Source organism: Epinephelus lanceolatus, chromosome 6 (assembly GCF_041903045.1).
Source record: "Epinephelus lanceolatus isolate andai-2023 chromosome 6, ASM4190304v1, whole genome shotgun sequence".
In the NCBI taxonomy this organism is placed as follows: domain Eukaryota; kingdom Metazoa; phylum Chordata; class Actinopteri; order Perciformes; family Serranidae; genus Epinephelus; species Epinephelus lanceolatus.
This window is the reverse complement of record NC_135739.1, coordinates 17,820,586-17,836,472: the sequence shown is the minus strand read 5'-3', so window position 1 is coordinate 17,836,472 and position 15,887 is coordinate 17,820,586. Positions and strand designations below refer to the sequence as shown.

At 40.1% G+C, this 15,887-nt stretch overlaps 1 protein-coding gene across 1 annotated transcript; it reads left to right on the top strand.

Annotated features, from left to right (window-relative positions):
- Window positions 1-10,888: 10,888 nt before the first annotated feature.
- On the top strand, window positions 10,889-14,358 carry ccl25b (chemokine (C-C motif) ligand 25b). Its single transcript, XM_033621083.2, has 5 exons — window positions 10,889-11,029; window positions 11,430-11,522; window positions 13,345-13,462; window positions 13,668-13,782; window positions 13,889-14,358. The coding sequence occupies exons 2-4, from the start codon at window positions 11,459-11,461 to the stop codon at window positions 13,774-13,776; spliced, it is 291 nt and encodes a 96-aa protein (XP_033476974.1). The 5' UTR covers window positions 10,889-11,029; window positions 11,430-11,458; the 3' UTR covers window positions 13,777-13,782; window positions 13,889-14,358.
- Window positions 14,359-15,887: the final 1,529 nt, after the last annotated feature.

Here is a 15,887-nt window from a genome sequence, read left to right as displayed (position 1 = left end):
TTATATATTTTTGACTTTATTTATCTTTAGGTTACTTATTTTTGTTCTTGTGCTGCTGCAACAACCAAATTTCTCCTCCAATTTGAGGGGGCAAAATTTTACTTATTACCACTCTACACTTAGTTACCACATAGACTGTCTATAAAGTATCTTTATAGACAGTTTTTGCGTTACCACTACTGCAGATTAAGCCATCTATAATGAAAATATAAAATATGCTAGATTGGTGTGCAGCAATTTTAAATTCGACCACCATGATATAACACTGAGAGGGGCCATCCTGCTTGATGAATACTTAAATTTTAAATGCTTACATTACATATTACTGCTCATACCTCTGTACTCTTCAGTGGTAATTAGTAAATTAGACTATGTTCTGACACTTTTATTTATAAATAATCTAAATACTTCTTCCACCACTGGTGGACATTTCTGAGCGCTAATGTGTCCTTGGGCTGCTCTTCATGATTTAGGTTTAGGACTCTAGCAACAGTTCCTGGTATGGAAGTCATCAAGAGGTAAAAACACAAGTCCATACATTCTTTGCAGATGTGGCTTAGCGTCGCTCGAAAGAACACAAAGGTATATGTACAATGCTGTGTTATTCTTAATTTACTTTTTTTTTTTTTTTAAATGGACACAACAACTTCTTCAGGAAAGCTGTGAACACACCTGTGAAATAAAAATAGATCCACATGTTTTGCATATTAGTTTTCGATTCATGTGTTAGCTTAAAAGTGTTTGAAATACAACAGCAAAGCATAAAGAGAATGCATTTAACATTTGTGTGTGTGCATTCAATGCTGTACTTTTATGTAATGTTGATGTGACTGTAGTGTGGGTATAATCACTCGTAGATCATGTATGTCGACCATGACTTAACTCAGTCACAGATGATGTGTGATGTCATCGAACGAGAACTGAGTGTGTGGGTACTTTATCTTTTTGTTTTCCAACAGTTTAGTTTCAATATGACAATTCTCAAATGCACAAAGCCTGATTGATAAAGACATGGTTTTTCTAGTCTGGTGTGAAGGAACTTGACTGGCCTCAACCCCATCCAACATCTTTGAGATGAACTGAAACACAGGCTGTGAGCCAGGTCTCATTGCCCAACATCAGTGGCTGCCTTCGTTAATGCATTTGTGTCCCATTAGTAAGACTTCCCTGCAGCAGGTTCCAAACTCCTGTGAAAACCTTTCCAGAGAAGCAGAGGCTGTCATAGCACCCCATTAATGTCCATGTTTTTTAAATGAGATGTTTAACAATCATATTTGACCATATAACTTGAAAACAAATGCAATACATTTGGCAACTGGTAGACACACACAGAGAAGTTAACAGCACTGCTCAGTATTTATGATTCAGACAACATCATCATACAAGTGAACACTGACATTTGGGAGTAATGAGATCATCACAGGGGTGAGATGATTATGAGAGTATGAGAAAGTAAACTATGAAATCTTTCTTTGGAACAGATTTCTTTACATAGCTCACAAGAGACTAGAACTATTTCCTCAGTGTAGCAAACATTAAGGACACTGGGGTAACATCCTCTTTATCTATTTGGTTTTACCAGGAATTTGAAGGTTTAAGAACTTAGTGTTGTTTTAAAACTCCCACATGTTGGATTTTTGTAGTCTACTACTTCTGTGTTGAACTGACAATGTACTTGCAACATAGGGCTCTACGTCAACGCAGAGCCCTATGCCGTAGCCTGACGTGCACCTCTCCAGAAATGTAACTACACGTTGCGGTGACGCAGACCTCCTGTCTATTTTTGTAAGCTGAAACCATTTCGCTCAGTGGAAACACAGGATTTATTCACTTTTATTTCGGAGATAGAAGCAATACATTGTGAAGACAATAAAGCCTCCACAAAAATAGCATTTTAAGTCTTGTGTGTGATTTATCCTTCAGGGATTTAAACTTCGGGATTTATCCTGGCTTCATATGAGCAGAGGAAATCTCCACTTGTCGCTAGGCTAATTTATGCAATGTAAAATACCATAGGCTGGTGCTAATAATGTTAGCATGTTATATTTGTTTGGAAAACGTCTTTAGTGTAAGACAGTTGTGTCAGTGAACCTTGTGAGCTTTAGTGAAGCCGAATTTCGTAATGTTACCTTTGTTAAATGTTGCTGTTGTCCCTGGCTTCATATGAGAAGAAGAAAAGTTCGCTAGCTGCTACGCTAATTTATATAATGTAAATCGCATAGGCTTGTGCTAATACCATTAGCATGTTGTATTTGTGGGGAAAACGTGTCCAGATAAAGACAAGTGCTTTGTCTGTGAATGCTGCAAGTTATATTTAAGCTGATTTGTGTATTTGTGTTTGAAATTGTCTCTGCTGAGCCATGTTTAATGTGTGTTTAATGTGTGTTTTGAATCAACTAAACTTTACAGCACTTCAGAAACCTCCGCCACCGACCAGTGTTTTGGAGGTGTAACTGCAGAATGACACAAGCACACCACCGCCCAAGTATAAATGCTCACAACGGCGTGCGTAGGCTATGGTGTAGGGTCTGCCGCACAAGTATTAATCCAGCTTAACAGTCAAAGGAATGATGCAAGGCAGAAAATAGACCATGAAGTACATATCATGATAGACAAAGCATTCCGTGGGAATAAGATTTGAAGCAGGGCAGGCCTGCAAAATGGTTGCAGCTGTCAAAGGAATTGATGGGGATAACCAGTAATTCATCGGCCCAGTTCATCAGATGTCGATTATAGTTAAAAGACACATAATAAACCAACTCTGAAAGGGCGCCATACATCTGGACAGATTTAGTGCTGTCAGATAAGATCTGCCTTTCTGTGAGGAAGTATTCGGTGGGAGGCACTGACATCTCCACATAGCTACACCTGACCTCTGACCTCTGCATGGAGGATAAAATTCTAGGACAAATTTTTAAACTGTATCATTAAAGTATTGCATTGTAACTTTTCGTGACTTTCCTGTTTGCAATTGCAGCTTCATGTCCCTCAGAGAGACAAGACACTAATATGACTATACTATAAGGTACTCTGTATTTGCTTTTGTGTGTGTGTGTGTGTGTGTGTGTGTGTGTGCATGGGCTTGTGAGATTCAGTTTCAATCTCAGTTTCATTTGAACTTCATTCAATTTCACTGCTATCGAGTTGTTACGAATCTTGGACTGTTGTTGACATGTCAGAGGAGGTGCGGTAAACAAGGGGAGGCAGAAATCATTTGTGCACCATTACAGTACAGAACTGCTGCAGCTGCACTGAACAAAAGGTTGAGAGATGCTTGAGATAAAACAGCTGCTCACAGTTGGAAACCAGACAAGGATTTAACCTTTTTTGATAAGGGAAGGGTCAAAGATCTAAGTTTGTCTTTCACAAAAAATGCAGAGGGATGGGGTTATAATAAAAACATTATATAAACAGCTCAGATTTACGAGGCAGAGGGGGGGTCGGAGGCTCTGCTTCCAATTTTCTGATTTGGTTTGTGTGTGATTTAATCTGTTTGTTTCTGTGAAGCGATCCACTTCACAAGAACTAAGGCAGCCGTGAAGCTCCTTTCCTTTCTCCCGCTCCTCACCTGCATGTACCTGAGTCTTGGACAAGGTGAGTGGAACAGATCAGATTTGATTCACACCAGAACTACGATACTGTAATGGCAAACTCTGATTAGACTGTAGACAGATTTAAGATTGGATCTAGTTTTGGTGGCAGTCTCATGAAGTCTCAACTTCAAATCTGATTGAACTGTGGCTACAGCTGCATTTCATGATCCACATTCCTCTATATTGTTACTTATCCCCTGTTTCAATGAGGTGAATTATTCTGCTCAAAACCATTTATCCTAATGCTTCATACCAAAGTGTAATCTGTCTGGGCATGTTATTATAGACCGCTTTAATGTGGTAATCTTGTGAATGGTTTTATAAATAGAAAACAACAAAACAAACATTACTTGAAATAGCTGATTTTCACGAACATTTCCCCCTCTGCAAAATACAGTTCACACTGAGAATGTTGAATTGTGGACATGTTGTATGGACTTTGGAGTAAAAGTGACAATTTCTTCATTGATACATCAATACGACCACACTAAGACACTCATTCATTCATTTTCCGTATCCTATGCTGGAGCCTATCCCAGCTGACACTGGGTGAGAGGCGGGATACACCCTGGACAGGTCGCCAGACTATCACAGGGCTGACACATAGAGACAGTCAACCATTCACACTCACATTCACACCTACGGCCAATTTAGAGTTACCAATTAAACTGCATGTCTTTGGACTGTGGGAGGAAACTGGGTAGAACATGCAAACTCAGCACAGATGGGCTCCCCCACCATGGGTTTGAATCAGGACCCCTCTTGCTGTGAGGTGACAGTGCTAACCACTGCAACACTGAGTCGCCTAAGATGCTCATATATCTTACTATATAATGATGAAAACTGTCTGTGGGTGTGTTTGTGTCTCTGTTCCACATTTTTCTCCTCACTGACTTGGTCAATCCATGTGAAATGTGGCACAGTGGTAGAGGATCATGGGAGGATGCGAATGAAGCAATATTACATCAATTGGCCAAAGGGGGGCGCTATAGCAACTGACTGAAATTGCAAACTTTGAATGGGCACATCTCATGCCCCGTATGTCGTAGAGACATGAAACTTTGCACAGAGATGCCTCTCCTCACGAGGAACAAATTTGCCTCAGAACCCATAACTTCTGGTTATACATATTTTCCGCCATTTTGAATTTTTTTTTGAAAAACACTTAAAATCGATCTCTTCCTAGGAAGTTTGACCGAGCTGCATGAAACTCGGTGAACATAATCTAGGGACCAATATCTAAAGTTCCCTCTTGGTTTTTCTTAAGGGTTTCACCGATCACCACGCAACTTTGTAGGCATATGACCACACGTAATCTGAGGGGACCCCTCCATTATTGACCCCATCAAACAAAATGGGGGCGCTAGAGAGCTAATTTCTTATCTAGGCCTAACCGCCATATCGATCTTTACTAAACTTGCTTGATATGTAGAACAGGACGCCTCAAGGTGACTGGAGAAACTTAAGTCTGATTTGCAACTGGGTGGCACTGTAACAACAGAAAAATGCTTAAATGGCTAAAATGCGACCGATCGCTGTGGCCCCCCCTGTGGACCAATGTTTTTGTTTTTTTTTTCTCTAATTTTTGGTATGATGGTATGGTATGCTGAACATAATCATGGAAACTGTCAGTGTGTCATTCTGTCAGTCAGTCATTCTGTCTGTCCCACATTTTTCTACTCACTGACGTGGTAAATCTATATGAAACTGCACATAGGCACTGAGGACTGGCATAGGTAGAAGGTGACAAAGCTACCAATGGGTATGGACTAGTTAAGTAAATTTGTGAAAGAAGAGTCTAAAGCTGCCATACAACACTCCTACATTTTGTGAGCTCACTGCATTTTTAAGCTCAGTAACTTTTCAGTAACATTATTACAGCCAGTATTTCGTGGTCTGTGTGTGTTAGTAAGAGAGAGCAATTCCACTGTCTCTCAGATTAACTCATATCGCAGTGGTGCCTGGATAGTGTGACGTGTGTGCTTGTGCTGCTGCCATGGTCCTGCTAGATGCCTCCTGCTGCTGCTGTTATCATTAGTCATACTTCTACTGTTATTATACACATATGATTATTGTCACATATGTATACTGTCAGATATTTATATATACACTTTCAACATATTGTACCACAATAACCAGAATTATAATTATAATATTATTACTTTCATTAATGTTGCTGTAAGCTACTGTCATTACCGTCTGTCCTGCATCTCTCTCTGTCTCTCTTTCTGTCTCATTCTGTCTCATTGTGTCATGCGGATTACTGTTAATTTATTGACAGTTGATCTGTTCTGTACGACATCTATTGCACGTCGCTCTGTCCTAGAAGAGGGATCCCTCCTCAGTTGCTCTTCCTGAGGTTTCTACTGTTTTTTTTTGCCTGTTAAAGGGTTGCTTTAGGGGGGAATTTTTCCTTATCCACTGTGAGGGTCCTAAGGACAGAGGGATGTCGTATGCTGTAAAGCCCTGTCAGGCAAATTGTGATTTGTGATACTGGGCTTTATAAATAAAATTGAATTAAATTGAATTCCTCATCAAAAACCTTTTTGTCTGCGTCGACCACTAAAAGAGGAGAAACAAGAGGAGAATTGGAGAGGGTGTGAATAGTGTGCTTCCATGTTGTGTCTTTGGGAAGTCTGTCCTCTTTCCAGGTCTCTATGGTGGAGAGGAAGTCATGTAGCTCAGGTCCTGTCTGTGTGGCTACACCCAAAGTTGCTCAGCGTTCTGGATCCATGTTCTTCATTAATGTGCATAATCTATCTGTGATGTCATCCTGATTTTCTATATTGTAATTTTGCTATGTTTGTCTAATCTGTTCAACACATGTTCCATGTCTGCCTCTGTTGCACTTCCTAAACTTTCTTTTTGTCCTCTGTTAATGTTTTTTCAGTGGGAGGTTTTCCTTATCTGAACTGAGGGTCCATGGACAGATGGTTTTGTATGCTGCACAGACTGTAAAGCCCCTTGAGGCAAATTTGCGATTCACTAACAAAGACCACACCAATAGAAATATAGATTGCAATTAGTTTATTACATAAGATGGATGATGAGGATGAGGGTCGAGGACAGCAGGGAAGAGGACTGAGGGATTTGGGATGAAGGGATGAGGGTCGAAGGGTAGATGGTGGAGTCTGATGGTGGTCCAGTGTCAGCTGAAGGGGGGAAGGTGCAGGGAAGTTGAGACAGAGTGGAGGAGTCATCTCTTCGCCTGCTCTACTATGGATAGAGCCTCCTTGTGATTCCGGTGTTCCGTGAAGAGACAGAGAGAAAAAAGGGAGACATAACAGCAAATATCAAAAATAAAGAAAATGGGATTTGGGGGGAGGGATGTTAAAACAGGGAGGGTAACGGATAAGGTGTCTTAAATACTTTTAGTGTGGAAATGGATGAGATCGAGGTGTGGTCTTTGTTCCTGAACTTAGTTATAAACCTTAATTTTCTGATATTGGGCCATATAACTAAAGTGTGTTTGTGCACGTGTATTAGTGTGTGTATGATATAGATGGGGACAAGCTGAGAATTTTTTTAAACTAGATTTCCATATTTTTATATCAGCATTATACTTGTACTTTGTGTCTTATCAAATAAAGAGGCAATGCAACCCAGACTCTGGTTTTCTATCATGGTTTATAGTTTATCAGGAAACCACACCAATGTGTTTTACATCAGGTCGGCCCTGATTTAATGACACAATTATTAAATAATGGGGAAAAAGTTGCACCATTCCTTTCCAATAAAATTTTCACTGGATATCCATGAAAGCAGGCGTAGCTTTAGTCCAGTAATCTCTCCCTCAGTCTCCATTTGGCATCAGCGTGAGCCAATAATTGACTACATGAGCCATCCGTCAACACTTGTAAGCCGGTTTCCATTGTCCTGTTGATAACGTTGGTGGCAAAGGATTGACATGACAGTTAAAAATGTTCAAAGTCTGTTGAGATTCTCAGCAATCAATGAGGCCGGATTAAAGGATAAGTTCACAATTTTTTAAGTCCCTCTCTAAACAATAATCAGGTGCCTGTATTTACACTGAAACTGGTTTTGCTGCTGTCGTCATTCCTCATGTTCTTACTGGCTGTGAAGTGATCCCCTCATAATGGGCTTTCAATGTAAGTGACTGTGGGAGAAACAGTCTTCATTTAGTGTAGACATGTATTTAAAAGTTCATTCTAAGTCCAGCAGTGTTACAACTTAGCTGATGGAGTTTAACAGTCATTAATAAAAAGGGTGTAGGCATGTTAAACCTCCAGTAGATGGAGTCGTTTGGCCCACAGTACGCATCAAAACTGAATTAAAAGGCAACACTGTGAATACAAACAATGACAGTGATTAGAAAATATGAAAACAAATAAATGTTTACAAAAAAGCAGTAAAATATAGGTTCTTATTCGGGTTTGGGTGTTTAGTAGCTTATAATCTGTCAGGGCCTTCCTGTTGGTTAAGTTTCCTTTGTATGTCCCCTTTTTGTTTGGTAGATGGGATGTGGTCAATGCCAAGGGATTATAATGTGGATGAGTCACTGTTAGGGAAGGTCAGATTGTTATTACCCATTAGAGTAGTTTACATTCCCAGTGTGAAGAGCATATTGTTCTACCAGCAGGTCCTGCAATGTCTCTTTGTTCTTCCAATGTAGAAACAACTGAGACATTCTAGCCTATCACAAATGAGGTTTTCCCTCTAGGATGTAAAAATCCATAGATGTCTTGGCCTGTTTTCCATTTGTGCGGTGTTTACAATGGTTAAACTTGTTGGCTGCCTTAAGTTTTAGAACTTACCATGTTAGTTGGGTGAATTAAGATGGCTGTGTAGCTGTTTATCGTGTGGATTCTCCTAAAACTGATTAATGTTGGGTCAGGGAAGATCTGACTGAGGATACCATCACTCTCATCTCAGTAATAACCCAATTCCTATTAGTATTCTGTTAAATGTTTTGTGTGTATGTAATGTATGTTGTGACAAATATTTGAATACAAATAATTGATAGATCACATGATTCCTTTCTATGCAACCAATTGGCAAATCTCATTCAGGGCGCCCTATTTAAACTGCTCTGGCCTGCCTACTGTTGCTGCTTCCTCTGTAAGCTGCTTTGCAACCAGCCTCCACCCCAGCTCCTCCTTTTCATGCTGTGTCTGACTTATCAGTGTCATTTCTGTTTGTCATTGATGCTGCTCTGTTCTGTTCCCAGGGGGGTCTTTGCTGCTGCTCTGCCTACCTTAGGCTTTCCATGTAGGCGCATGGAAGGGCAAGGAGGTTTGCTCTCTCCGCCTCAGGCTTTCTGTGTAGGCCTAGGAAAGGCAGAGAGGCCCCAGAACAGAGCCATACCTCCAAATATAATACTGCAAATGGAAATAAAGTTTTCTTTGACTCAAGTGGTTCGGACTGAACTAGTCTTTTGTTTGTTTGTAGGAAAGTTTGTCTGTCCAGACGGCTGTAGTGTACACTATCTGTTGGATGTTGTTTTACCATTTCCTTAGCTTTAGCCTCAAACTCCTGGACAATCAAGGGACTTTGCATACATCTATATTTAGGAAACCAAGCTTTCATCCCAGGTGGCTCTGAGAGACCATGCCTTATGGCCAGTTTCAACAAGTGCGGAGAGTTAGTGACCAGGAAAAGGAGTTTCAGGCCAAATCTAAAGAAAACGTTGTCACGCCATGAGGAATGGGGATATAGAAATCCCACCCTGCAGAAAGCTTACTCTAGAGTGAAACATCTGGACAGACAAATTTCACTACACTCAAACAATGTCACACATCTTGAATGGCTTTTAAGCGTACAGAGGAATGTACATAGCACTTCATGACAGAGTGATAGACCTCACAGCAAAGGACATATCAAACTATTTTTCACCCTCATTGAGACTGTACAAGCATTCCTGTGTCAAACCTTTCATGTTAACATCTCTGCAATAGTAACCCAGGTACTTTTTCACATCTGTCTACTATTACACCAAGTGGTTGCTGAAGAGTCCAAAGGGGTGCTTGTTTTAGAGGTTTTCCTGCATCTCTGACTCTAAAGCTTAGAGGAAGACTTTATGACGAGGTCACTGAGCACCAACCACTCTTAAATACCATGTCAGACCTAGGTTAGAGGTGCAGACTACTGCAAACTCACAGATTGGTCGTAAGAGGGATTTAACAACTTGGGTCGGCCCAAAAGGGGCTGAATGGCTTGAAAAGTACTCTGTCTCTGCTGACCTTTGCAGCCGCAATAAATGGTGGAGATGCTGCAACGTATACCCCTTTGACCTCAGTACTACAATTTCTGTTGTGATGACCTGTGTCACTGGTCTGTCATTCTGTAAATCTACTGCATCTTTAAAGGGTGAGTTCAGTATTTTTCAACCCAGACCCTATTTTCCCATGTTTCTGTGCCCACGTTACTAATGTGAACAATATTTTTTTTGATTTGTCCAGTGTCAAAAGAGCTTCAGATAGCAGCAGCGAAACAGGCTGCAATGTAACCATTTGGAGCATGTTCGTACCGTCAATTTACATTCACTAAAAGTGCTTGTTGTGTCTGACAGCATTATGGAAAGGGTCCCTATAGGGATGATTCTTTTTGTTAAAGTCTTTTTGTTTTGTTTAACCAGAAATAGTCCCAATACTGCTATCATCAAACCCACCAGACTCCATTTAAATAAACGTTAATTTTACCATTTTAAAATACATTTCATTAACAGTTGACATAAACAAAATAAAACTCACAAAAACCATCTTGGTTGATCTCTCCGCTTTTTCAACAATCACCAACTCTGGTTTTGTTGAAATAAACTCTTAACTCACCCAGTAAAATGTGATAATCTGCTGCCTCTATACACACTAAAATGTCTGTTTATTTAGATAGAGTCTGGTGGGTTTGGCATTAATGGAGCTGTTTCCGGTAAGACAAAAATGACTCTTTAATGTAAAGGTCTATCTCTATAGGGATCCTTTACATAATGTTTACACTTATGATAACAATTTGAGCCTGTCAGTGGCAAAAACAAGCTCTTTTAGTGGACACAAAATGACTAAGTGGTTACGTTGCGGCCTGTTTTACTGCTGCTTGCTGCAGCGGTCTTGTTCAATACTGGACCAGTTTCAAAAACTGATGTTCCTGTTAGTCACTTACACACAAAAACACAGGAAAATTAGGTCCAGGTTGCAAAACACCAAACATACCCTTTAATATTTGTGCCCTTTTACCTGTTTGAATTGTTACAATGTGTGTGTGTGTGCAGGGGGTGGCCTTGAGGGATTCAGTGATCAAATTTCACTTCTACTGAGCAGTTGTAAAACTTGGGGTGTTGTTGATATGTCAGAGGGGGTGTGGTAAAGGAGGGAGGGCAGATTTCATGTGTGCACTATAAGAGCACAGAACTACTGCGAGCTGCAGCGTTGGACAAAAAGTTTTAGTCCCAGGACATCTTGTGAAAGACTGAATGTGAGCAGGTACGTCTCTCTGCATGCTTGTGATACAATCCCATCATGTTGTTCTTGGTGATCTTGCAAACATGCTGTTATATGTTCCAACTTTAATAAGAAATAACTGCAGAGAGGGAATCCTGCCAAAATTTATCACAAACTCACTTGGTTCCTGTAAAACAGCACTCAGTACGATTGGGATGAAAAAGCTGCACACAGCTGGAAACCAGACAAGGATTTAAAAAATATTTAATCAGGGGGTCAAAGACATAACCTTTGTCTTTCACAAGAGCACAGATGGGGGGCATTGTGATGGAAAACATTTTATCAGCTGCCAGAATTTTCCGAGGCACAGGGGGGTGGCAAAGCCTGCTTCCAATTTTCTGATTTGCTTTGTCTGTGATTTAATCTGTTTGTTTCTGTGCAGTGATCCACTCAACAAGAACTACAGCAGCCATGAAGTTCCAAGCTCTTTTCTTCCTTCTGCTCCTCACCTGCATGTACCTGAGTCTTGCACAAGGTGAGTGGAACAGATCAGATTTGATTCACACCAGAACTACGATACTGTAAGAGCAAACTGTGATTAGATTGCAGACAGATTTAACTGTGCATTTTTTTTAATTAAAGTACTCAACTGTTGTAGCATTTTATGTAAGCCAGCATTTAAAAATATGAATTTAGTTTTTTGGGGGGACTTTTGTATATGACTGTGGAGAATATGTGGAGTCTCATTTTGACCAAATTTGGTTAAATTATGACTGCAGCTGTATTTCACAATCCACATTCCTCTACAAGCTGTTAAATCCTCTCTTTCAATGAGGTGAATTATTCTGCTCAAAACCATTTATTGTAATTCTTCATCCCAAAGTGTAAATCTGTCTGGGCATGTTATTATAGACCGCTTTAATGTGGTTATCTTTTGCAGGGTTTGAAACAATAGAAAACAACACATTACTTTAATTAAGTAAAAAACTGATTTTCATAAATATTCCCACTCAGCAAAATACAGATGGGGAGTTTTGAATTGTGGACCTTGGAGTTAAATTTATAGTTTCTTTATTGATACATCAAAATTCAAGTCCTTTAGGTTTTCAGTGTCAGTACAGCCAGTCCTTCAGTGCTTGAGTGTCGCCACAAATATTTCTGAGTCTTCAAAAAGCAGAGGAAACCTAACTTCGCATCGGAGGGAAGGAGGGGCACGTGCAGATTTGTTGCAAAGAGTTCAGAGTTAGCTGATCGGACTTGAGGGAGAAGGTACAGCATGGAAAACGAAATTCTTATCATTTTCAATAAAAAAGAAAAGAAAAGAAAGGTAAAGAAGGAATATGACGATTATCCTATTTAGAAAATTGCTACATGTTTATGTCCAAGAAAACATAATAAGGTTACGTATGCAGGTTTTCTTCACACAGAATGACTATTTGCAAACCCTGTGACCCAAATACAAGTTAGGTGAGTAGTTACAGTAAGCAGGGCTGGAGCCAAGATTTTAGAAATACTAGGATCATGAGTCAAAGTCCCTGCAGTGCAATACCCAACCCCAGTGCATTTTACTTACTTTAACTGCACTGTCTTAAAACTTTATTTCCCACTGTGAGGGTCTAAATGCTATTTTAATGCACACTGTCAAGAATAAAAAGAATACTGAATTGTTCAGCTGTTAGCCTTTGCCTAATCAAATTTAATAGTAAAATCGCTTTTTTTAAAAAGTGTAGGGTGTTAACACTTCCCTCGGTTTCTAAAATAAATAAAAAACTCCCAAATAAAGATACCAGGGACATGACCTCACTGTCCTTGATCATAGCTGTAACCCTGATGGTAAGATGGCTCTACTTTTAGATTATAATGACTAGCCCAACTGGTGAATAAAAGAAATGACATCTTTCACTTTTGTTATTTGTTAATGCCAAAAAAAATTCCTGGCACTTGCAGATGGGGAGATGTGAATTTCCGAGACGCTGTTAGTTTAGGCGCAGATCTTTGCTTATTGTGGTTTTCTTTGATACAAATATAACAGTTGCATCATATATGATTGAATTAGTGGATTTGAGGACCCATGATTATGTCTGTCGAGTTAATATTGAGTCAACAGTCCACAAATTACAAATATATGATCATATCAGGACTAATTACTGCTCACTCTGCTCATTTTTGTGCCAATAAAAACAGACAAACACATTAAGGCCCAAATTGAGGGTCAGACACTGTTGAAACTGAGCTCCATTGTTTTCTCTTCGGCCCCCAAATGGAGTGAACAAATTGAGTGATTGCTCCATTTGAGTGACATTTTCAGCGAGGCGCTTTATCTCTCTCTAATCCGCGGTAACTTTATCTCTCTCCAGGCTCGTATGGCAACTGCTGCCTCGGCTACGTTACGAGGATGAAAGCGAATGTGAGGAATAACATTGAAAGTTACAGGATGCAGGAAACAGATGGTGACTGCAACATCAGAGCTGTTGTGTGAGTAAAAAATGTTATGTCCTTCACTGCTGGCCCTTAGCGAGCCTTTTGTTTCTCCTGCATTGTTGAAACTTCCAACTATGATAAACTGGCAAAAGTTAATGGAAAAAGAAACAACCGGATTATTGATCCCAGCTTAGAGCTGCAGTTTTAAGTGTGCACACTGTCGTCTTTGATTTCATATTAAACATACTGATATGTGCAGGTTCCTGATGAGGAAGAGGCCGTCACACAAAAAACAGCGGACTGTTTGTGCCAATCCCAATGACATTTGGGTCCAGGGGCTGATGGATAGCGTGGATAGGAAAATGTAGAATTAGGTAAAACACACAGACACACAGACATACAGACACGCACACAGATACACACACACAGAAAAACTAATCTCTGCGTATATTCCTCATCATAAATCTTTTGTCTCTGCAGACCACTTACAAGAAGACAACAAGAGAGGAATGGGAGAAAGGGCAGCAGATGTTTCACCTCCCTGTCAGGCATCATATATCACCTTTAACCACATGGATTATGTTTTAGTAGTTTTGGTATTTCCTGTTGCTGACAGAGAATGTAAATGTGCACGGTTCACTATAACACGAACCACATTCTCAATGTTATATCCAGTATAGCAAAATTTGTCTATATGAGCCATCGCTTTGATTCTGTTCTCGTCTCTGTGATATGTAGCGCCTGCTAGGAATGAGCCACTGTTTGGCAGCTTTGAAATGTACTGGCAGAGTGTGTTTGTGCGCATGTGTATAAGTGTGTGTGATGTATATGTATAGACCACTTTGGGGATAAGCTGAGAGTTTTTTTTAATGTGACAGATTTCCATATTTTTATATCAACATTATAATTGTACTGTTCATGTTCCTGTATCAAATAAAGACGTAATGCCACCCAGAGTCCAGTTTTTTTTATAATGGTTTACAGTTATTAAGGACACCACACCAATGTGTTCTACATCAGTTCTGCTCTGATTTGGTGATGCCATGGTTTATTAAGTAAATAAAAATGCACCATTCCTCCCTAATGACATTTTTACTGGATGTCCATGAAAGCAGGCGTAGCTTTAGTCCAGTAATCTCTCACTCAGTCTCCATTTGGCATCAACGTGAGTCACTAATTGACTACATGAGCCGTCCGTTAACACTTTAAAACTTGGCTCTCGGGACAGTTGGTCCGCAAAGCTGGTTTTTATTGGCTTGATAATAATGTTGGTGGTAAGGGATTGAATTGAAAGTTAAAAGTCTTTCAAGTCTGTAAACACTCTCTGCGGTCCAGTCCAACAAGACTAGATTAAAAGATAAGTCTACAATTTTTCAAGTCCCTCTTTAAACAGTACTCAGGTGGCCCTATGGACGTTCAAACAGGTTTTGCTTACTGTAATTTCCCCCTTTGTTCATGGCTGTGAAGTAATCCCCTCATACAGGGCTTCAAATGAAAATAATTTGGACAAAATCTTAATTTAGAGTAAAAATGTATTCAAAAAATTATACAAAGCGGTTACCTCCAAGTTCCTATCAAGAACAGTGCACACAGCACACTATAGATAGCAGCTTCATTATGTTGTGCGCCAAGAAAACAACCAGTGCTTGTATGCTTGTAGTGCACCTGACCCCAGGTTATCTGTGTATCAGTTAGTTTGTAGGTATTTAATGAAACAGCTTTGTTTTACCTGCTTTGAATGTTATCAGCTCATTAAATGACTGTTATCAGTTGTCAATGGGAACATAGATTTGAGGTAGTATGGCTCTACTCTACCTCCTACAATCACGTTTGTTGTTAGGCAGCAGCCTCTAGTGGCTGTAATTATGAGGGGTAACAGGTGACGTAGTACGCAACAAAGTCCCAACACATTCTCACTCTGACCTTGTCACATATAGACGTTTGGTCAAGGACCTTCCATATCCAGATACGACGTCCAAGGTACCCTGCATGTGTTGGTTGTTGACGTTCTGGGACAGCGTGTCAAGTTCTGCCTGTTACGCATTGCATTGTCTTCTTTCAAGATACACTTCTGTTTTCACACAAAATTTGCCATTTACATACAGTCTCTTTCAAAATAAAAGCACTATGTCAGTACAAAAATGCGCATTGACATTTGTTTTCCTTCACAACTAACACACGTGGTTCGGTTTACGCAACAAAATCACATGCTTAGGTTAGGAAAATAAGAGAACAACGATCTCCCGGGTGAAAGTTGGTGTTTGTTGGACCCATCCACCATCCCTCCCGCACACCCTACTCCAAACCTAACTTTCGTTCTTGTCCCATCGCCTTTCCCCCTGACAAGGCCAAGTGCCGCTAAACTTTAATGGCAACTGTCCGCGTATCTTGCCGATGTTAAAGGATGGCTCTTTCCATCAGTGTCTGATGCGGCAACTCACTACCCAAGCGCCAGATTTTGATGACTTCAGAATGAGAC